This window comes from Danio rerio, chromosome 4 (genome assembly GCF_049306965.1).
Source record: "Danio rerio strain Tuebingen ecotype United States chromosome 4, GRCz12tu, whole genome shotgun sequence".
NCBI classification, from domain to species: domain Eukaryota; kingdom Metazoa; phylum Chordata; class Actinopteri; order Cypriniformes; family Danionidae; genus Danio; species Danio rerio.
In genome coordinates this window covers 69,073,885-69,096,999 of record NC_133179.1, presented here as the reverse complement: position 1 = coordinate 69,096,999, position 23,115 = coordinate 69,073,885, and the positions used below count along the sequence as shown (strand labels likewise).

At 39.2% G+C, this 23,115-nt stretch overlaps 1 protein-coding gene across 2 annotated transcripts; it reads left to right on the top strand.

Annotated features, from left to right (window-relative positions):
* The first annotated feature begins 7,408 nt into the window (after positions 1-7,408).
* Positions 7,409-21,831, top strand: wu:fa05b01. Of its 2 annotated transcripts, none has more exons than XM_068220523.2 (3): positions 7,409-7,437; positions 8,152-8,300; positions 18,762-21,831. In XM_068220523.2, exons 2-3 carry the CDS (start codon positions 8,216-8,218, stop codon positions 19,496-19,498), a joined length of 822 nt encoding a protein of 273 aa, XP_068076624.1. In that variant the 5' UTR covers positions 7,409-7,437; positions 8,152-8,215; the 3' UTR covers positions 19,499-21,831. The 2 variants fall into 2 exon arrangements, with proteins under 2 accessions (XP_068076624.1, XP_068076623.1); XM_068220522.2 differs by having other exon boundaries at positions 7,409-7,745.
* Positions 21,832-23,115: the final 1,284 nt, after the last annotated feature.

Here is a 23,115-nt window from a genome sequence, read left to right as displayed (position 1 = left end):
AAGCGGGAGCGGGGTTCGGGCTAAAACCTGGCGGGAGCGGGATTCAAAATTTAGTCCCGCGCATATCTCTAGTTCAAAACAAGGTCCGCTAAAATGCTTCAGCGCACAAACTGACAAAAAAGGTCTGTTAAAGAAAATATTAATAATATATATAAAATTACAGTGAAATATTTACTGTTTCAGAGTAGACTATATTAGGCTAAATCATTTTCTGTTAATGACAATTCATATGCGCCGGGCCATCAGCTTCACTTTTATTCATTTAATCTAATACTTTGACCACAATGAGCCAGGCTTTACAAACTTTTAGCAGCACTTAACGTGTTCACCTCTAAAGAATAAACTCAGTCGGAAGGAAGAGAGAACATAAACTCTTTATGAGAATTATTTTACGGAACGGTGCACGTAGGTAGGCCTACTTTGTGTGTGAAGAGGAGGTAATAACCCAGTGTTGCGAATGCGATCTGCTGGTCTAACATACACAGCGCAACATGATGTAGAAACAGCAATAAACTCCATGTTACGGGTCAAAATGAACCCATTTAATTCAGAGCTAAATTTATTTCTCCACTGATTATTAAAACTAACAGGAAGACATAGTTTTTCATGTTGTTATGAACGCAACACACAGTTTGAATTGTGAATGAATGGAGAATTACTGACAGGCGAAGCACAAATTCTGAACATTAATTTAACTAGGTGAATATTTATCTGTGCTTCACATTAAGTTATAGAATGGCTTCAGAACATTTGGGATATGGTAGGCCTACATGACACATTTCCAGTGCCTGGTAATAGGCTACCTTTGTGGGTTTTGTTCGCTTACAAATTACAAAGAATATAGCGCACATGCAAGATCGGATTTGGATCAGTGCCAGCGGGCCGATACTCGATCCAGCAAAAATATGCGGTATTGAACCGATATCCGATCCAAGTATCGGGGTCGGTGCATCCCTACTTTTACATAGGGACTACAAAGAGTCAGGACCTCAGTTTAACATCTCAACCAAAAGACGGTGCTTACTGGCATCATCTCTCAGTATTGTTCGCATCACTATACTGGGGCATTAGGACCCACACAGGTTGAGCACCCCCCTGTTGAACAAAAACTTTTAACAACAACCACGTTTTCCCATGCAGTCTCCCAACCAGCTACTGACCAGTCTTAGCCCTGGTTAGTTTCTTGAAGTGACCAGTCTTGAGCTGCAGGGTGATTATGGCTTTGGTACAAGTGTAGTAACAGATTAACATATGGCTAACCATAGTTTTACAACAAATATTATGGTTAGTGTTTTAAAAACCACAGTTAATTTGTGATTACCATGGATTTACTACAAAAAAAAGGATTTGTTTTATTCATTTGCAGTAAACTCTTTGCTTGGTGCTAGATATCTAGCATGCATGTTTTGGGTTTTGATGCCTTAGGTGGTTTTCATTTTGCTGCTTGTGCCATTTATTGCTTCAGGGCTGAAGGAAGAATCTCAAGAGCTGGATGAAATCAAAGAGAAAGATCAATGTGAGAAACAGCATGAGTTAAAGATGGAAGAAAAATCCACACAAAACCTTGCAGTCCACATGAATTCCCACAATGGAGAGAAGCCGTACAGCTGCCAACAGTGTGGGAAGTCTTTCAGTTTTAAAAAAAGCCTTAAAGTCCACATGAATGTCCACACTGGAGAGAAGCCTCACGCCTGCCTACAATGTGGCAATAGTTTTAGTCAAAAGCGAAGTCTTGATATCCACATGACAATTCACACTGGAGAGAAACCGTTCACCTGCCAACAGTGTGGAAAAGGTTTTGCTCAAAAACAAAAACTTGCTGTTCACATGAGAGTTCACACTGGGGAGAAACCTTTCATATGTTTACAGTGTGGAATGAGCTTCAGTCAAAAACGAAGTCTTGACACCCACATGAGAATCCACACCGGAGAAAAGCCTTTCACCTGCCAACAGTGCGGAAAGAGTTTCAGTCGAAAAGGAACTCTTGATATCCACATGAGCATCCACACTGGAGAGAAACCATTCGTCTGTGAACACTGTGGAAAGAGTTTCATTAAACCAGAAGGCCTTAAAGCCCACATGAGCGTTCACACTGGAGAGAAACCCTACCCATGCTTACAGTGCGAAAAGAGTTTCACTCAAAAACGAAGCCTTGATACCCACATGAATGTCCACACTGGAAGGAAGCCATACACCTGCCAACATTGTGGAAAGAGTTTCACGCAAAAACGAAGTCTTAATTTCCACATGAAAAGGGTTTTAAATAAACACTAACCATTTTTACAGTTGTATAGAAAGAGTTTTGGAGGTCCCAATGAGCACAGTGAAGTCCAATAACCAATAATTAAAAGTTTGGGACCACTTTGTTAAGGGGGATGCCTGGCCAAACTGAGCAATTGTGGAAGAAGGGTCTTAGTCAGGGAGGAGAGCGATAACCTGATGGCCAGTGTTTCTCTGATGAGAGAGGAAAATCTTCCAGAAGGTCAACCAATCTTTGCAGCTCTGAACCAATCAATCAAGCATCCTCTTCCGCTTCCATCAATAGATAAAACTTTGGGACCACTTTGTTGAGAGAGATATCTGGCCAAACTGAGCAATTTTGGAAGAAGAGTCGTAATCAGGGAGGAGAACGATAACCTGATGGCCAGTGTTTCTCTGATGACAGAGGAAAATCTTCCAGAAGGTCAACCAATCTTTGCAGCTCTGAACCAATCAATCAAGCATCCTCTTCAGCTTCCATCAATAGATAAAAGTTTGGGACCACCTTGTTGAGAGAGATACCTGGCCAAACTGAGCAATTTTGGAAGAAGGGTCTTAGTCAGGGAGGAGACCAATAACCTGATGGCCAGTGTTTCTCTGATGACAGAGGAAAATCTTCCAGAAGGTCAACCAATCTTTGCAGCTCTGAACCAATCAATCAAGCATCCTCTTCAGCTTCCATCAATAGATAAAAGTTTGGGACCACCTTGTTGAGAGAGATACCTGGCCAAACTGAGCAATTTTGTTAGAAGGGTCTTAGTCAGGGAGGAGAAGAGTAACCTGATTGACAGTGTTTATCTGATGACAGAGGAAATTTTTCCAGAAGGTCAACCATCTTTGCAGCTCCAAACTTACCAAGCCTGGTAGAGTGACTAGTTAGAGCCACTCTTCAGCTTCCATCAATGGAGAAAAGTTTGAGACCACTTTGTTGAGAGAGATGCCTGGCCAAACTGAGCAATTGTGGAAGAAAGGCCTTAGTCAGGGAGGAAACCAAGAACCTGATGGTCACTCTAAAAGAGCTCCAGTGTTTCTCTGAGGACAAAGGAGAACCTTCCAGAAGGTCAACCATATTTGCAGCTCTAAACCAATCGAGCCTGTATGGTAGAGTGACTAGTTAGAGCCACTCTTCAGCTTCCATCAATAAAGAGCATTGGATTGGGATGTGGCAGGAACTAAAAGGCATGGATTGAGGGAAAAATGAATGCAGCAGAAAATAGAAAACAATCCTTGATGAAAACCTCCTCCAGATTACTCTGCATCTCAGACTGGGGTGATGGAACATCGACCCTAAGCATACAACGAAAAACAAACAAAGGAGTGGCTACAGGACAACTTTGTAAAGTGGCCCAGCCAGAGTCAAGATCTGAACCCTATTGAACATCTCTGGAGAGATCTGAAAACGACTGAGCACCGATGCTTCCCAATCCAACCTGATACTGCAAAGCTTGTATTATCATATACTCAAATATACTAAACGCCAATAGCTAAGTGGGGTGTGCATTGACAAAGCGCAACTGTGGTTGTCCCAAATTGTAAACCCTTCCTGATCTCCCCACCCCTTGGTACCTGTATGTCCAAAACCAAAAGATTCAGTGAAAGTCTTTACATTTTGGCGCTTTTCCTTCGTGACCATCAACGAGCAACAGCCGTAAACAAAATAGCAGCGTGAAGACGCAAGCGTACCGGAGTTCAGAAGGTAAAACAACAGTTTGAACAAAGACTAACCGAGAAGATAGCAGGGGGGGGCAATCGAATTTGGGTACGGTCCAGGCATTTGAACCAAGTGTAAACGCACCCTAAAGGGGATCACAAACCAGAAGCGCCACTCGGCGACGCGTCGCGCCATTCATTTCAGAATTCTAAACACTGTTTTCTATGAGGGTACACACACCGGCGCCGCAAGTCAGCGGCGCCCAGCCACGACTCAGGACACTGTTCATATTTCTGCCGCACCACAGAGCGCCATCTAATTAGCTTCATTATAAATAGCATGGGAATTTGCGCGTCTGGTGTGCAATACTTTCAACTGTCATGTGCTCACCGTGTTGCGGCACAGAGTGGCGCATCCGGTGTGTGACGCCCTTAAGAGACTGCTTACTTTTCTATGTGTGGAAATATCTGCGAGTTTATAGCTATCTTATACAAAATGTTGCATGACGAACACTGTTCATAATACTTGATTTTCATTCACGTCTACAGATTTCAAATGTCACCAGCTTTCATTCACACATACAGATGGCTCTCCTGCTACAAGGGTTATAACACATTGACTGACTTTATAGATTATAATTAGTGCTGTCAATCGATTAAAAAAAATTAAGTAATTAATCGCACCTTTTTAAAAAAAATTATCGTGATTAATCGCATATAAAATACTGAAACTTGTAATTTTGCCTATTTAAATGTAAAATTAATGTAAACGCAAGAAAAAAAATATTTAAATTAAAAATATAATTGTTTAATGGAATTTTTGTTTAACTTGTAACACAGATTTCTTCATGTAAATAACATACCCACAATAAACCATCAAGATCCTGGCTTGACAGCCATGTTTATTACAAAAATGAAAACACAGGCATGTTAATGACATTTAAATTTCAAAACAATCAATGCCAATAAAGAAAACATTGATTTCCATGTTGGATTCTTAGTGGACTGCAAAAAAATACCAAAATACAGGAATTGCAGATATGGAAAATTATAATAATAAACTATAGAATACAAACTGTTGCACTCATTGTAAAGTTTTATTGCTGTGAGTTGAGAACATTAGTTATAGAGTAGAAACAATTTTGCTTAATCCTCCTTTACATTCATCCAGTTGCTAAGACTAGGAGTATCCCGCAAGTGCACAGAGACTCCCAAATGCCCGCAAATGAATGATAATCTCTCGCAAACCGGTTGTTAAATACATTGCACACCCCTCTCGCCCCTACTCAGATACGTCGCTCACTCCACCCCTGACACAGACACACACACAGACAGACACACACAACGCGCTGCAGACGTTTTGGCCCCAACGGCCTTCCATACTGGAGCGACTCCCCTCAGATTCAACACGAATGATCACGTTCATCAAATTTGCTAAGCGTCCTAAACTAAGCGTCCTAAAGTATTACTGTATTTCACAAGGATTCTGACACAACAACGCGAAGCATGCGCCTTCGTTGCGTTTAATGAGGAAACACGCTAAACTTGGAGGGATCATGCTGAAAGGCAGAGTAATGCCCTGTCTTTGACAGCTCGCGACTTCACCAGACGTTCTGACTACATTTACATAAGACACCAATACTTCAATTTTAATATGATTAAGATAATACTCTTATTAAAATTCTACCGTGTAGCCTTAAAAGGAACCTTACCTTAAAGGAACACCGAGTCACGAAATTTGGAGGATTTTCTTTCTGTTCGCCATGCGGTATCAACTTACAACAAATGTCGAAAGTTAAAAATGAAACACCCGAAATTGCATGAAACTCTGGATAACCTGTGATGCAACTAATTGTTTTATACTGGAACTTGCCTTTAAAAAGTGCTTCCTTGGTCTTATCCACATTTATTGCATGTTGAACACACGTCCACCTCAACAGGAAGTAAAAAAAACCTGAACTGCGTTAATTGCGTAAATTTTTTTTAACGCGTTAATTTATTACAGGAAGTAAAAAAAACCTGAACTGCGTTAATTGCGTAAATTTTTTTTAACGCGTTAATTTATTTAAAATTAATCGCATGCGTTAATTTTGACAGCGCTAGTTATAATATACACATTGAATATATGTGGAAAACTAAAGCATATTATTCAAACTTTATTGGTGTTAGTAGATGACAGCTGTGGGTCTGAGATGCCACTATTAACACCAAGACATAGTAAATGAGTGTTTAATGTAGGTAATAAAGCTTTACTGGTATCAGACACTGTGCTTGTTTATTGTTATGCTCATAACTAGAGTCTCTAATCATCCCCAGATTTTGCAGCATGCTTTCTGACTATTGTTGTACAGTTTAGAATATGTATGTATAAATATTAGTATGTTTAGAAATGTGTTGAAACAAATCTGCTCTCTGTTAAACAGAAATTGGGGGGAAAAAGTAACAGGGGGGTGAATAATTCAGGGGGGCTAATAATTCTGACTTCAACTGTATAGGATTGCATTTTATTTAATGTAAATGAGTTCAAAGCGATTTTAAAATTAAAAATAAAAGTTAAAGAGAGACTTAAATTTTCTTTTGGACAGTTGCATACATTGAAATGTTGCTGCAAAATTCATTATTCAATTATTTAAAAATATTAAATTATTAAAAATAAAAGGATTAGAACAGGCATTATGTAGGCTAAAGATAGACATAAAAAGTAAAAGAAAATTACCGTGAGTGAGATGTAAAACATGTAGCTAGCTTACACATAGTTGGTTGAGTCAAACTAACAGTAACACGTTGCTGTTGTTTTGTTTCTGCATGTGAACTTTAGTACACAAATTAGTTTACGTATTGGCATACACTCATATCAACCTTAATCTAATTTAAAAAATGTTTAAGTTTACTAAACTGTTTTAAACACGTATTTTAACATTTTTATTTTTTTTTATTTTGTTGATTTCAATAACAAACATACAAAATTCAATTTTACACAAAAACACAATTATAACAGATCAGGATAAATAATAAAAATATGTAAAAAAAAATTATAAAAAGAGAAACAAAAAAGAGAAAAGAAAGAAAAAAATAAACATATAAACAAAGTTTAAACATATACATAAATAACACAAATACAACAAGAGGAAAGTAGGAACTATGTATCCGTGATATTTCCAAAATATTTATCATAAAAAACGAATAATCTATCACTTTTCTTGTTATTAACTAATCTAAGAGATTTAATAAAATCATAAATTTCTATTAAAAATTGTGACGTATTTTAACATACCTCTTTACCGTGTCGCGTTGGGTTTGGTGTGATTAAAAGTTCTGGAAGCTTACAATAATACTGTACTGCCTCCGCCTACTGGACGCATCAGGAACAACAGTGGTGCAAACCTGCTCGGGTCGTAGATCTGCCTGAATCCAAGTCTGCAGTCTCCCCCACCTCTGTAATAGTAAGTGGCAAAAAGACTTTTATTTTGGCGTGGAGGGTGTAACGTCATAAGGCTGCGCCACTCCTGCGCTGTGAACCGGAGAGAGGTTTGTGTTTTGAAACTACTGCGTAGATGTAAACCGATTGATTCAAGTTTCAGGTTAATGTAATGTTAATCTTTTAGTTTCGTTGAAATGTCCGACGCTAAAACCTGCTGTTGAAAATATTATTTTAACCTTTTATACAACGTGGTGCTCGTTAATCGAGGGCTATTGTTCGATAAAGTAACAGAAATGTGTGTTATATGTGTCCTAATGTAGGTTTAATTTATTAAATAGCGTAATGTCATTACATTCGAAGTATTCATCACTATGTATATGAAATGGAGTACTAGTTTTATTCAGGTTATATTGAGGTAATGTTGGTTTTATATTCACACATTCATTCCTTTTAGAACAGTGAGAACTTGTGATGCACGTTTTGAATGTTTGGTCTTATATAGCATGTAAACATGACTGCAAAACAACAATAGATCTATTTAATAGACTGTGAACAATGTTGTACTTTTAAAAGTCATTTGCTGATAATCTGATTCCACCATTTAGAATATGCAAAGAAAACTTTTCTGAAATTATATTAGGAAGTGTAAATGTGCTAATATAAAACTTAATTGGAGGCAATTGTTGCTCATATTTACTCTTTTACCTGATTTTTATTTTTTTGTTAATTTCATTAATGTTGAAGAGAAGTTGTTTTGTTTCTGTTCATTGTTTTATTTATTGTAATCATATTTTTTTTATTGTTTTGTTCATTTTAAACAGGATAAAGTGTCCAAACACAGAGAAAACTCCTGCTGAAGCGACTGATCTCCACACTGTTATAAAGATGGCGTTTATTAAAGTGGAGAGTGAAGACCTGAGGATTGAGGACACATTCACTGTTGAACATGAAGATCCGCAGGAACAAACAGGTTGGTTTACATTCTCAAAGACCCACTCAGTCATCTGATCCTCATTCAGATATATTTTAATAATAAGAATACAAAATTATATCCATCTTGCAGCCCTGAGTGTGCTGCCTAGTTCTCCTAAACGCACATAAGCACTCATTGAAAGACAGGAATCAGTTTCTTTCGTCACTTGTTCTCATGTCTTTTGTCATTATTTTATGTATTATTAGTCTCCCATTTTCTCTACCTCCTTAAGGTTATTTCTTTTCTAGTTCTCCTTCTGTTTGTAAAGTGTCCTTGAGCACTGGCCGTAAACAAAATAAATAAAAGCAATAAATAAAACAAGTTTAATTGAGCTGACAACAGTATTCTCATTGAAGATATCTGCTGTTATGACGATGATGTTGACTTATTACTTGCCGTTTGCATGTTATGTTGGTCACAGCTCCCTTTTTTCGTCAACTTCTTCATGGGTTAAAACTTGGCCAGTATTGGGCATGTTATTTAAAATAAAAAAAATTGTAGCTGTTACTAGTTCTCACAAATAGTATCTGACATAGAATTAAATAAATATAATAATAACTAATTACCACCATGCTGAAAAAACAGCTTAAACCAGCCTAGGCTGGTTGGCTGGTTTTAGCTGGTTGACCAGGCTGGTTTTAGAGGCGTTTTGGCCATTTCCAGGCTGGTTTCCAGCCATTTCCAGCCTGGTCTTAGCTGGTTAGGCTGGGAGATGACCAGCTAAAACCAGCTTGACCAGCCTAGCCAGGCTGGGAGCCCAGCCAAAACCAGCTATGTCCAGCTTAAACCAGGCTGGTAAAGCTGGATTTAGCTGGTCATTTTCCAGCCTGACCAGCTAAGACCAAGCTGGAAATGGCTGGAAACCAGCCTGGAAATGGCCAAAACCCCTCTAAAACCAGCCTGGTCGACCAGCTAAAACCAGCCCAGGCTGGTTTACGCTGGATTTTTCAGCAGGGCAACAGTTGTGTTAACAGTATGTCGAAAAACGTGGGTGCCCCCAATTTTAAACATGCTGAATGAAATGAATTAATTGTATAAAACAAAAATAAAATATGTATTGTAATGTGTGACATTTATACGTTTTTTTTTTTACACACGTTCCCTCTTTTATACACGTTGATCAGTTTTAATAGATGTAAAAGTGTGTCTGCCTTTATTATTGATTGAGTGGTGAAGGTTGATATGACATTTAGACTGTCAGCAAAACTAAAAATAGTTTTTAGAACGAGTAATAATCTCATTCATCTAAATACAGTACATGTGGAAGATCAGTGAATTAAAGCTAATTATATAAAAAACGGACAAGCCATTCTCATATATGTGACTTTGTCCTTTGTCTGACTGAAATGTAGGCAGTAGCTATGTTTCCATACAAAAGTATTAATTAAATTAATGTACAAAACTGGAATAGCGCATAAAAGATGTCAATGAATCAAAGTTTTTATGCGCATATCCAAAATGAGCATTAAAGTAGGGGGGTGAGATCATAAGGCTAAGGGGAGAAATACCGCTTCGTATTTAAAGGTTCAGGACACCCTGGAGAACTTTTTTTTATTTTTTATATTAACAGATTTGTGAGTGTTGAGCATCAGTTAAGACCATAGCCCCTTTCACACAGTGATACCGGTAAATATCCGGAAAATTTCCGGAACGACTTTACCGGTATATTGAAAAAAGCGCTGTTCACACAGGGGAGGACGTTACGGAAATTTTTCCGGAAAAGAGCGTTCACACATCCATTCCAAAATACCGGTAAATTCTGACATCATTCACCACAAATGAGCTTTAAACGGCTGCGCTTGTATTTGTAAACATTTGACTGAATTACAAACTCTGTGCATGATCAATATTGTGAACAACTTTCGCAGGATCACTTTCGCATGTCGAGATGTTCATAATATGTGCGTGTGCAGACGCTCACAGGCTGTTTCATGGGCACACGCAAAGCTTGAAGGTAAACAAACAACGGCTTATCATAAGCATCTCATCGATAAATATTTACACAGTTGACATTAAGAAGAACATATAAACGTGATCTGACTAATTTCTAGCAGCTAAATGTGTCTGGAAAAATATTCAAAGGCTTTTATTCTCACAAACCGCGTGGACGTGAATGCGTCTGACTGTTGTGATTGGCTAAAGCAGACGTCTCACGTCAGCATGTTCTAGACGTGCACGCGCTTATTAAGGGAATCTTCCTTCTGCATTCACACAGCGCAGCATTCCGGCAAATTGCCGGTAATGTTACAACTTCTCTTTCCGGAAAATAGCCAGAACGAATTTACCGGTATTTTCAAAAAGGACCTGTTCACACATACAACCACAACATACAAAGGTCTGTATGTGTGAAAGGGGCTAATGTTAGCACCTGTCAGCTTTAATTGTGGGGAAAACTGGATAATTTTGAGCTTTTGTCAGCTGAATTCAGCTGGCATTAAATTACTGTTTATTTCTTTGCATTTTAACTTTGTGAATTATAAACTCAAGCGTCTCCTCACGGTTTGTGTCTCAGTTTGTGAGCTAACTGTCAACAACAGTTATTCGCTCCCCTTCTCCCCTGCTGGCCACGCCCACTCCTGCCCGATGCTCGCGGAGCTCCACGCCCATTAATCATGCATCTTTTGAAAAAATTCTGAAGTAGACTTTAACCGAAAGTGGGGGGTGTCATGGCCCTTTAAAAAGGGGAGGAGACCAACAGTATCTCAAAGTTTAAAGAATAATACCTGCTCCTGACCAGCTTGGGTTCACAGAGTAAGTGACCACGGTAACTGACTCTGAGTTAAAGTGACCTCTCTTTCAGGCTTGAATTACCCTGCTTTCTACAATTTGACCAACCTGCCATTTTGAAAAGGAAAACCCTGAGTTCCTCTCATTTCGGGGTTAAAATACTCTTATTTAACTTCCTTTCTGAAACGGGCCCCAGGTCACTATGACATGATTGACAAGTTATGTATGTCGCTGTTAGGACCGTGCAATTAATCGAAAATCTGATTTCGATATCGATTTTTGGCTCCTAGCGATTATGAAAAACCATTAATCAAGATGAACGATTACTCCATTATTTACGCCCCCTTTCCAGTTGTACACGTGTTGCTCTCAAAAGCGCGAAAGACCGCGTGTCAGCATTTAGTCTCATTCGCACACTGTAACGAGCAGAACACAGACATCTAAAGTCATCTTAATGCGAGCGCTTTAATGGTCAAATAGGTGTCAAAACGCGGTGTTTAGTGATTATTCGTATTTACCATCATTTGTGTAATAAACATACGAGTTGTGAAAGAGAAACCTTTAAAGTGACAGCGCGGTATTTCTGCTGCCGCATGTTTTTATCATTATTAATCAAACAACAAAGAGAAAATCCCTCGCTGCCCTTGACTGAAGGACAGCTAAAGTGTTTGTCTTACAGTGAGGATGCTTCAAGCACAGTTTATTTTATATATTTTTTTTCTATTGTATTTATTTCCCTTTCCTTCTTTACAGGGAGGAAAATAACCGTATGTATACAGTTGAAGTCAGAATTATTAGCCCTCCTAAATATTAGCAACCCTTTTCCCCCTCATTTCTGTTTAATGGAAAGAAGTTTCAATACATTTCTAAACAAAATAGTTTTAATCACTCATTAATGATAACTGATTTCTTTTATCTGTTATGATGACGGCACATAATATTTGACTAGATATTTTTTTTAAAATACAAGTATTACGCCCCAAGTCTAGGGGAAACAAAAAGGGCATAATTAACGAAGAAAAAAACAAATGTGTTGGGGTGTTGGATTTCCCAAACTAAACAAAACGTAAAGCAAAAGATTCCCTTCGGTCGACAACCAAACTCACACACTCAGTTGAGAGTATCAAGATATTTATTATAAAAGAAATGGGATTAATATATATGAGCATTTCGTCAGGGTGACCACAGGCCAAAATAACAAACAAAAGAATCTATAAAATAAATCCACTAAATTACCTATTACTTTTTAAAGGAAAATACAAAAAAGCTTACCTGACTCCCTAAACATAAACAAAGTCAAAAGTAATCAAATAAATAGGCAGGTCACCCCTACATGCTCAAACTCTCGAAAATATTTAAACATATGATGGTCATCAATACAAAGTTGGTTGTTGTTGGTCGTCAGCCGAAGGGGTGAGGGGAAACCCAGGAGCTCCACTCCAAACACCGAACGCACAGAAATGAGCTCCTCGAACCCTGCCGGAAGCTCCCTTATATACAGGCTTTTGAGACCAGCAGCCAATCAGATCAGGGAATCACGTCGGTATGGGAGCCTATGAAACAACAGAAAAACAACAAGAAGGCGGGACAAAAGAAAAAGACAGGACAATCCGCAATAATAAATAATCTCCAGTCGTAACAGCAAGCATTCCAATTCAAAGCGTGATTCAAAGGCTTAATTAGAGAATTAGACAAGTCATTGTATAACAGTAGTCTCTTCTACAGACAATCATAAAATATATACTCTAAAGGGGCTAATAATATTGACCTTAAAATGGGTTTCAAAACATGTAAACCTGCTTTTTATTCTGACAAATAAGACTTTATCCAGGCGAAAATTTTTTAGCTAGCTCTGTTAAACATAATTTGGGAAATATTTATTCTTAAAAAAATCGCAGAAGCACTTGTAATTTTGACTTCAACTGATAATCGTTTTGAACAATCGTGATTACAAGAGTCAAGAGTTTTATTTGTCACATACATAATAATACAAAGTATGACCAGCAGTGAAATGTAGGTCAGGTCCGCTCCAGAGAATATAGATAAACAAAAATTAAATAATAATAAAAAAAATATGTGTAAAAAAATTATACAAAGTAATAAGAAAGTGTGTAAAAAAAAATAAATAAAATAAAAGTGAATAAAAAAGGAGGATAAAGCAAAACCTCAGCGGAGCAACCCGAACGGCGTCCGAACACAGCAGCGCCATTTTGAAGGAAACTTTTTGTGACCAAACTAATCGGGATTATGATTTTTCCCAAAATCGAGCAGCCCTAGTCACTGTCAGTGGTGTAAAGTAACTAATTACAAATACTCAGATCACTGTGATTGAGTAGTTTTTCTCAGGAATTGTAATTTAGTAGTTTTAAAAATGTGAACTTTTACTTTCCCTTGAGTGCATTTTTAGTGAACTATCTTTACTTTAACTTCACTACTTTCCTTCAACCTGTAGTCACTACTTTATTTTTTTTCTCGTCTATGAAGATTAGAAAAATCAGTCATGTGATTCCTGTCCAATCAAATCACACATAGAAGGTAAATCACCTCCTAAAGAGCAATCTCAAGTCATGGGCGATTTTATAAATGCAGCAAACTGTTTGGAAACAGTCCAAGATGATGTCGAAAATCTTTACACGCATTGATCCAGAGATTGTTTAGATGCATGTAACTTATAAGAGGATGATGGATGTTTACTGTATGATGACCGAAATCGCTTTGAACACCCAGCAGGTACAAGACATCAACGTGATGTTAGAACGACGTTGTACCCCAACGTTGTCGGAAAGTTGCATTTTGTTTGGAAATAAAAATCAAGTTGACTTCAGAACTCCACGTCAGACCGACGACGTCAGTGGCCAACGTCCAAACTTAAAGCAACCAAATATCTAATCATTGTTATTATCAATATCTATCAACATCCAATGATGTTACAGCTTGACGTTGTGTGGACGTTACCAATGTGACGTCTATCAGATGTTGGATTTCAAGAGTTCACACTTAGCTGATGATTAATAATAAAGCTAGTTTGGCATGCTGTCCTGGGAGAGAGCCCTGAGCTTATAAGATCCTCGAGCCCTTGGCTCCCTCCCGTTGCAAGGCGAGAGGGGAGTTTGAGCTCAGGTAGATCTCGATGACTCTCCGCTCCTCCTGCTTATTGTAGCTAAGTGTCAGCTATGGATGCTGAGAAGGTGTACTCGGAGCTTGGCTAAAATATTTTGGATTATTTGTTTAGGGTGCTTGTTTTTGAACTGTGAGAGGACCCGGGGAAAACCCACGCGATCACAGGGAGAACGAGCAAAACTCCGCACAGAAATGTCGCCTGGTTTGGAAAGGAATTAAACCAGGGGCATTCTCGCTGTGAGGCAACAGCGCTAATCGCCGGCCACCGTGACGCCCGTTTGAAAGGAGGAAAAGTAGGGTTGGGGTGGGGGGGTTTCTTCAAAGATATTGAGATGAGTAAAGTCTGGTTATTTATAGTGAGTTAAGGATCGTCCGATAGGATAATTAGTCATTAGCTAAAGTTGGAACAGCTGTGAACAATCATTAGCACGTGATCCTCTCGAAATTTTTTATAAATAAACTTCACTTTGGTTGCCATACCTGATGAATAATTGTCAGCATTTCATGTCAATATGACGTTGGTTTAAGATGTTGGCTCGACGTTGGATTTTGGTCACTTTCTAATACAACCTAAAATCAACCAAATATCAACATTTCGTCATTTAAACATCGATATTGAGCATCAAAATAATGTTGTCCTTAGATGCTGACTAGGTACTGATTTTCGGTCACCTGACATCACAACCTAAATTTAACCTAATATTAAGGTCTTCTGACATTGTGCGCCTGCTGGGCATAATATTATAAACAGATACGTTTACTCTATTTGCACTACATTTTTGGCAAGTAATGGTACTTTTACTTGAGTATGATTTTTTCAGTACTCTTTCCACCACTGGTCGCTGCTTGAAATTGGTACTCTGGGTCATTCTAAACCCTGGATAAACAGAATCCTGTGTTATCTGTAATCACATTCATTAAATAAAATACATTATATACATAATACCCCAGTTTGTCACGGGGGCATGAATGAAATGTTCATGAGTTATAGTGAAACTGCCGAACTGCAGTTAAAGTCAGGCCTCCTGCTGATTTGATTCCGAAGGGCTGAGACGGCTCAGGTATACATCCACGCTAAGATAACAAGGTGAAAGTCACCATAGCTTGCGTAGAATAGACCCAGCTCCCAACCCAACTTTGAGAATAGATTAACGGTGATATTTGTTATTGCGTGGTACGAGTCTCGCGTTAACGCAGCATGTTAACGGCCCCCCACCAATTACAATATACAATTTATTTACTGTTGTTGAGTCATGGCCTGTGGAGAGTATGCTAATGAGCTTCTCCCTACACTGTCTTTGCTTTCATATTCAGCTGGTTTTGGGGTTTGGTGTTTCACTCATGTTTGACAATGCTTTGCTCAGGGTGTAGAAAGGAAAGAGTTGCAAACTGTTGATCTGAGACGATGGCTTTTAGGCCCCATTTACACTAATGCGTTTTCGTTTTAAAATGCATGTTTTGCTACGGTTACGCCATCCGTCCACACTACGCCGAAGTTCTTGAGCGACGAAAGCGGAGCGTTTTGAAAACGCTGGAGAGGCCGTTTTCATTCTGAAACGCTGCTGCTCTGTCTTAGTGTGAATGAGGAAAAACGGAGACATCTGAAAACGGAGGCGGGGCTGCTGAGATTCGCTACCTGATTGGGGCTTTTGTGTCATTGCGTAGCCTTCCCTTATTCGTCAAGCCCCTATCACATGACTATAACACATGGCTTTAACGCAACCGGAAGACAGTACGTTGTTTGCATTATTGTCTGTTTTAGGCGCCATTGTGCAGTTATTAATTTGTTACGTTTAGTAACAACTCGACCTCGTCGTCTGTCCACAAAAATACCTCTCTTGCTTTCTTTGCCATCGTGTTTAATGTTCAACCGGCGTTTGTTGACTAACAATAACCAAACTGCGAGCAAGACGCATGCTTTGAGTGCGCGAATGGTCACGTGATATACGTTTTTGGTGGCGTAGTGTCGACGGAGATATGTTCAGAGATGCTAGGTAAAACGCTAGTGTGGACGCGGATCGTTTTTGATCTAAAACGCCGTCTTAAAACTAAAACGCACTTGTGTAAACGGGGCCTTACTCTGCGTCCCTTGGTGCGTAACCTCATTGTTGCTCAGCAGTGCATACGTTACAGCTAAGTTTCTCTATAGAGTATGTAATTGTGTTTAAATATACAGACTGTAGAATGAAACATGTAACTTGATAAACAACTGTGCCTGCTTTAAGGCAATGCGATTATTTCTCTTTATAAATGATGATAACTTTAATGAAGTCAGATTAATTACAATGGAGTCAGTGAATGATTGATTTAAACACGTCATCCTTCAACAGCTTTCTGTTTCCGATTATTGGTTCAGAATAGCAGCGTAAGCTTCAAGCCTTACAGAATAAATTTTGGGGTTAAAAGTTGTAAGAATTGAGATATTACAAATATTCTGATGTCTTTGACAGTTCAAACATGAGCCGAAAACAGAGACAATTGACTCCACAACCCAGCAGGTGGGAATGCGGGAAAGAACCAGCTCCCCCTACATTTACATTTGAATCCCCTGTAACTCGACTTCAACCACCCTAACTCACACATTATTGTCATTTTAAAGTCTGAATGTTCTAAATCAACCCAAGTGATATATCTATCATGTTTAATATCATTTGAAATGTCTCAGTGCGACTGGTACAATGGTCTCTTTCCCTCATAAATAGGCATAATCAAAACAATAACTATATAACTTCATGTATCTTTTGAACCACTGTGAAGGGTGTGCCTTTCCTATAGGCAGCACTAAATGCAAATGCCCTTTGTTATTTACACACCCTATTCCTTGAGGGGATTCTTGGATTACTTAAGGGAAGGTTTGAAAAATGTTTGGGGCGATTCTGCTTACTCTGATCAGCCCGTAACATGGAGTTTACGCTTCATGTTATGTATATTTTGAAGTCAGGTATCTTTTAATCTTGGATTTATCTTTGATAATTTGATGTTTTGTATTGATTGTTTATGAATTGACTGAATGAATTGGCATAATACATATTTACCTGACTAATAAATTGTAATGTTTTGAATTATTCAAACAGAGTTTGTCTTATTATGCTTTAAGTCCATAGCACCACAAGCCTCTGTAAAAGTTAGTAACAGACTAAAACACGTTAGGTGGAGCAGTGTGGCACAATGTCCTTAGAGATCTGACTAACATATTGGCATTAATTCATGTATACTTATGCTGTGTTCACACTAGACGCGGAATGCGCGGATAAATCGCGCTATTCGCGCGTAAATAGCCACGTGAACATTTGAGTTTACTCGCTTCATTCGCGTGTCAAACCCTGCTTCATTCGAGTGTCAAATTCACTTCAGAACAGACGTGGATTCGCGTGATGGGCAGGGCTTCTGTCTGCCCGAAGACTCTAGCTTCATAGCTAAATGGCTAACATGGATTTTATGCAGAAAATAAGTGTTTATGTACTTTATGAAGACTGAAAAACAGCGTCGATACGTTTAGGGTCGTGTCTGAGTCCACTACATCCTTTCAGAGGTGCATCCAGCTCTGTGAGCTCATAAACTCCTCCAGAAACTGAACCTGGATGACAGAGGCTTTCTGCGGTGCTTCTGACTGAGCCAAGCAGAGTTTGATGAACTGTTGTCGGTGAAGGCTGAAGGATTTCTCTCGGAACACCGACAACAGGTTCTACGTCACAATCACGCCCCCACAAGAGCAAGCTTCTGATTGGTTAACGCAGCGCGATTGTACGCTGAAGTTCAGATTTTCGAATTCGAGAGATTCGCACGAAACGCTCGTTAAGTGTGTTAAACAAGCAAAACGCTCAATTTGCGTCATTCGCGGCGCGCCATTCGCGCGTATAGCGCCGCAGGATGTCTATTCGCGCGTTTGCATTGACTTAACATGTAAATCACTCGCGCTTGACGCGCGTGCCGCGTCTGGTGTGAACGCAGCATTAGACTGTAAAAGGCCAATAACGGGTTTTCTCTTTAGAACAACAAAATATTGTTGAGACTAATCTGAATGTGGTTAAGTTAGGCCTTCATCTACAAGCTTATGACTAAAATAGTTTGTCTTGATTCAATAGATAGCAGATCTATGGGGACCACATAAAATATCCTAAATTAAGTAAGTAGGGTTCTGCCTTTTTAGGAGAGTGGTTAATCGCCTCTGTTTATTGATCAAGACTGACAAGCTTGTGTTTAAGAGATTGTATACTCGGCCGGTACAAGACTCAGGATGCTAAAGGAATCTGAATAAATGAGAATAATGAATAATAACAAATCGAAAAGAATATTTAATCATAATCTAAAATAATATTAAAAGAAACTAAATAATCTTATCAATGTTTTATAATTGGAGTCAGATAAAACGAAGATAAATATATTAAAGTTCTAAACCACCTCATACTAAAATAGGAGTCAGATGAGTTAAGTTTAATGTAAATCAACATTGTGCACTGGAAAGACCGAACATGCAGTGAACCTTCATCCACCAGTGGATACCGTCATTGGACCAACTGGCTGGACCCTACAATGTCCATTTCATGCTTGTCGCTTTGTCCCTTTATACTAAAGTTAACCTCTGTTTTTTTTTTTTGTTTTGTTTTTAAGACCTGATGGTGCCGAAAGAAGAGACTCATGAACTGAATGAAAGGATAGAGAAACACCAAGACATAACGACTGCTGAAATACCCCCACTGACTAAGAAGAAACGCGGAAGACCTCGGAAGTCCAAATCCGAGTGTATTTTCACTTGTCATCAATGCGGAACCACTTTCAATCGAAAACACAACCTTAAAGTCCACATGAGAGTTCACACGGGGGAGAAACCTTACACCTGTGAGCAGTGCGGGAAGAGTTTTGCCAAAGCTCACGTGTTTAATGGCCACATGAAAATTCACACTGGAGAGAGGCCGCACACATGCCAACATTGTGGGAAAGGCTTCTATCGCACAGGGAACTTTGCAATTCACATGAGACTTCACACTGGGGAGAAGCCTTACGTATGCACAGAGTGCAGTAGAGGTTTCATATGCAAGAGCACACTCAAATACCACATGATAAGTCACGCCAAAAAGAAGCCGTTTCCATGCGAGCAGTGTGGAAAGAGCTTCACAACCAAATCTAGCTTCATGAACCACATGAATTATCACACTGGAACCATAGTGTTTACATGTGATCAGTGCGGAAAGAGTCTCGCACGCAAAGACTCCATTAAGCAACACATGAAGAATCACTCAAGAGAGCAACGATTTAGATGCAGTGAGTGTGGAAAGGACTTTAAACATAAACGAAGCCTCGGCACCCACATGAAGCTTCACAATGGAGAGCAGAGTCCTCAAAATTGAGGCCTTGTCGACACAAACACAGGTAAATTCAAAGCGGTAGCTTGTTCGTGTCCTTTGGCTGTTCATTCACAAAGTTACTGAAAATGAAAGGGGGGAATGAATGAGGGGGAAGATTTTAGTAACTGTTTAATAGTGTAGATCAGGGCTCCCAGCCCAGTACCAGGTTGTGAGAGTTGCTACTGGGCTGCAAGAGCACATAATAACCCTATATGTGCTCTATAATAACTTTATTAGTGATGGGAAGTTCGGATCATTTTACTGACTCGGATCTGTGAGTCTCGTTCATCAAGATGAACGAATCTTTTTTCAAGTAATTTCGTTCATTTGGTTCAATTTGCCAAAATATTATTAAAATAACACATCTACAACTAGCCCAAAAGATTGCACGACAAATAAGTCATGAATAGAATATAAGAAGGAGAAAACAATCATTCAATGTTTACCTGCTCTTTTGTCTATAAAGGCATTGTTGTCTCTTTGCTCAGCTCACCTCTTCATGTCTTCTAATGTCAGGGGTTCATTCACGTTACACTGACAGTCACATATAATCTTAATCAATGCACAGTCTAATTAGCTGATAGGAGCCATGATCGTCTGTTCATCACCTGAGAGAATGACTCAAACCCGAGGACTCCAGAGATGAAAGGTTCAATTCTTTTTCCGGCTCTAAACGCGTATGATTGGCCCGTGATGAACGAGTGTCTCAGACTCGATAGAGGACTTGAGAGGTGAGCGGATCAATTCTTTTTCCGACTCTAAACGCGTATGATTGGCTTCTGCCAATGTGATGAAGACTTGAAATTAACGATATCTGCACAAATGTGCGCACGTGCGAATGAACAAAACGCTCCCTGAGAGGACTCATAGTTCCCGAGTCATTTCGTTCAAAATGAACGAATCGTTCATGAACGACCCATCACTAAACTTTATTATGAACCGATAACCATATTTCCGCACACTTGCGAATTGTTTATTGATTTGCCAGTCAAATGGTCGACACTGAAAAGAAAAAAGATTAGGGGGAGGAAATATTCGGGGAGATGCAGGGAACAATTAAGGATTGTTAGTTAAGGACAGGTCCAGATATTTAGCATAACAAATAATCACGAGCCTCAGCAACAAGTCACCTACACTCTTAAGGCTCGTACACATCGGGATGCTTTTCATTTGAGCTTATCGTCAGTGTTTTTTCAAGACGTTTTTCCGGATTCAAACCCAAGCGATTTTCACTGGCGAGTATGCAGACTCACTCCTTGATGTTAGATGGTGCTACACAACTTTAAGCTTCTGACACCCGCTTGTAACACAGAAGACAAAGTTAACACGATTGTTGATATGGATGGTTCAAGTAGCAGCTCCAGCTCTAGCGATGAAGAAATTATTATTGTACACAGAGCAGTAAGCAGCTCCACGTTCATATCGCCTCTGGGCATCTTTTTCAATGTGCGCTCGCATTGACTGTCTTGCGCTTGAGCGCCTCCAAGTGCTGTTTACTGTAACTTCAGCAGCTCCGTGCACGTGAACAAAAGTGCCAACCTGATTGGTGGAGGAGGTTTTGAGGCGGCGCATCAAAACAAAAAAGACGAGCATGAGGGGGTATTTTAAAAATGACTCTTACACCTGCGCGTTGGTGTGCACAATGACATTGACGCCCTTTATTTAATCACGAGGCGGAAAATGTTGACGATAAACCCGAGCAAAAAAAACGTCTCGGTGTGCACGGGTCTTAAGATTGTGTTTTTGATCATTCACATTGTTTGATCATGTAAACAAGCATCGATTTGCCTCCAATTTGGGGCTTTTGTCTGCAATTTCACAAAACCTGTTGGCAAATGAAACTCTGGACTAGAACTCGGGATAAAGCAATGACTGACTCCCCAAAGCCCTGTTCGGACTACACAAAGTCATTTGCCAGTTATGACATTGACTGTGTCCGGTTATGAGATTTCTCGACTGTATAAAATCTTGACGTGTTGCGGGTATCAAATAAAGAGTTTAGTATTGGAACGCTATACATTTATTTTGAATAATTTGACACAAAATTTATCATAAATGTGTATCCCAAAGAAATCATCGACTGTATTTGAGTTAATGTAAATGCTACAACCTTCATTCGCAGTTTCAAGTTGCTTTTAAACTGTGTTTTTTTAATCTTTACCATAAACACCAGTGTTTGTATCTGTATTAACTGCTACCTCTGTACTTCTGTGTTGTTTGTAACTCAGAAATCATGGTTGATAAGTTTAAAAACTGAATCTTTGGATGCAATGCAGATTTGAACACACTGCGGAGATCGTCAGAGGAGTTAATAAACATTATGACTGATATAATTATGATTGTGTGGATTTTTGAATTGAGATCCCTTTTTCTTTTTTTACAATGAATTCTGCTATGTCGAATGCATTAATGAAAAATCAAGTAAAACCCTGCTGAAAAATCCAGCTTAAACCAGCCTAGGCTGGTTTTAGCTGGTTGACCAGGCTGGTTTTAGAGGGGTTTTGGCCATTTCCAGGCTGGTTGGCCAAAACCCCTCTAAAGATGCACCGTCTATCCAATGGCAGGTGACCCCTAGGTAGCTGCACTGCCTTGCCTACCAGCAGTCTGCAGTTGTGGCAACATACTCAGCACTGGTCAATTTCTGGATAAGTGCCATCTTCATATTTGCAAATGCATCCTGCATTTTGAGGCACAGTGTTTTTCTAGTCTTGACAGTGCACTGAGGTTGCAGGGTTTCTATGATTTTCCTAAATGACGGTAATTCTACAATCGAAAAAGGTTGGTTTCCTTCGCATACAAAATTCATCTGCAGTTTGTCAACCACTGCTTAGGTTACCTTCAGTGCAGGGCTGGAAAAGGCATTCATGATCTTTGGATTCTTTTTAGAATGCATTTCATCAACTGTGGCGGAGCTTGATCCTCGCTTTCTTGACTTGATTCGTTCTTCATAAACCTTCAGCTTGTTTGGATGAATCCTCTGGTGAAATAATAAATTAGGTTACATTTAGTTTTATTATATATTATGACTTGAATCACCAATTAAATAGTAATTATGTTTTCGCAGGCACTTTGAACTAATGTGTGTGTTTTAAACACACAAAAAAAACACACACACACACACACACACATATATATATGTATATATATATATGTTAGCGCTGTCAAAATTAACGCGTTAGCGTATGCGATTAATTTGAAATAATTAACGCGTTAAAAAAATTAACGCAATTATCGCATTTTTTTATTTTTTTATTTTTTCCCCCTGTTGTGGCCAGGGCAGACGCCGGGCAGTTTCCCGCTGTTTTGACGTACTTTTTGGTGCCTGGCATCTTCTTATGATCTGATCGACCTCTAAAACACTCAGCAGACTGTCATGTTTTTCTGCCTCAGTAATTAACGGTGCTGTGAGCTGTCCCGCTCTGAAAGTAAGATGTTTCTTTTCTGGACAAAGCAGGCGTGTGACATAATCTGCAGCCCATTGGTTCTTTTCTTAATTGACATTGGGCTGACCCAATCACAATCTTCCATGTTGGGCTCTGTGTAATGTAGGTGTGTATTCGTCAAAATAGCCGAGAGTCCCGTCTGTTTCTAACATGCGGGTTCGCCCCGCGGGAGAGCAG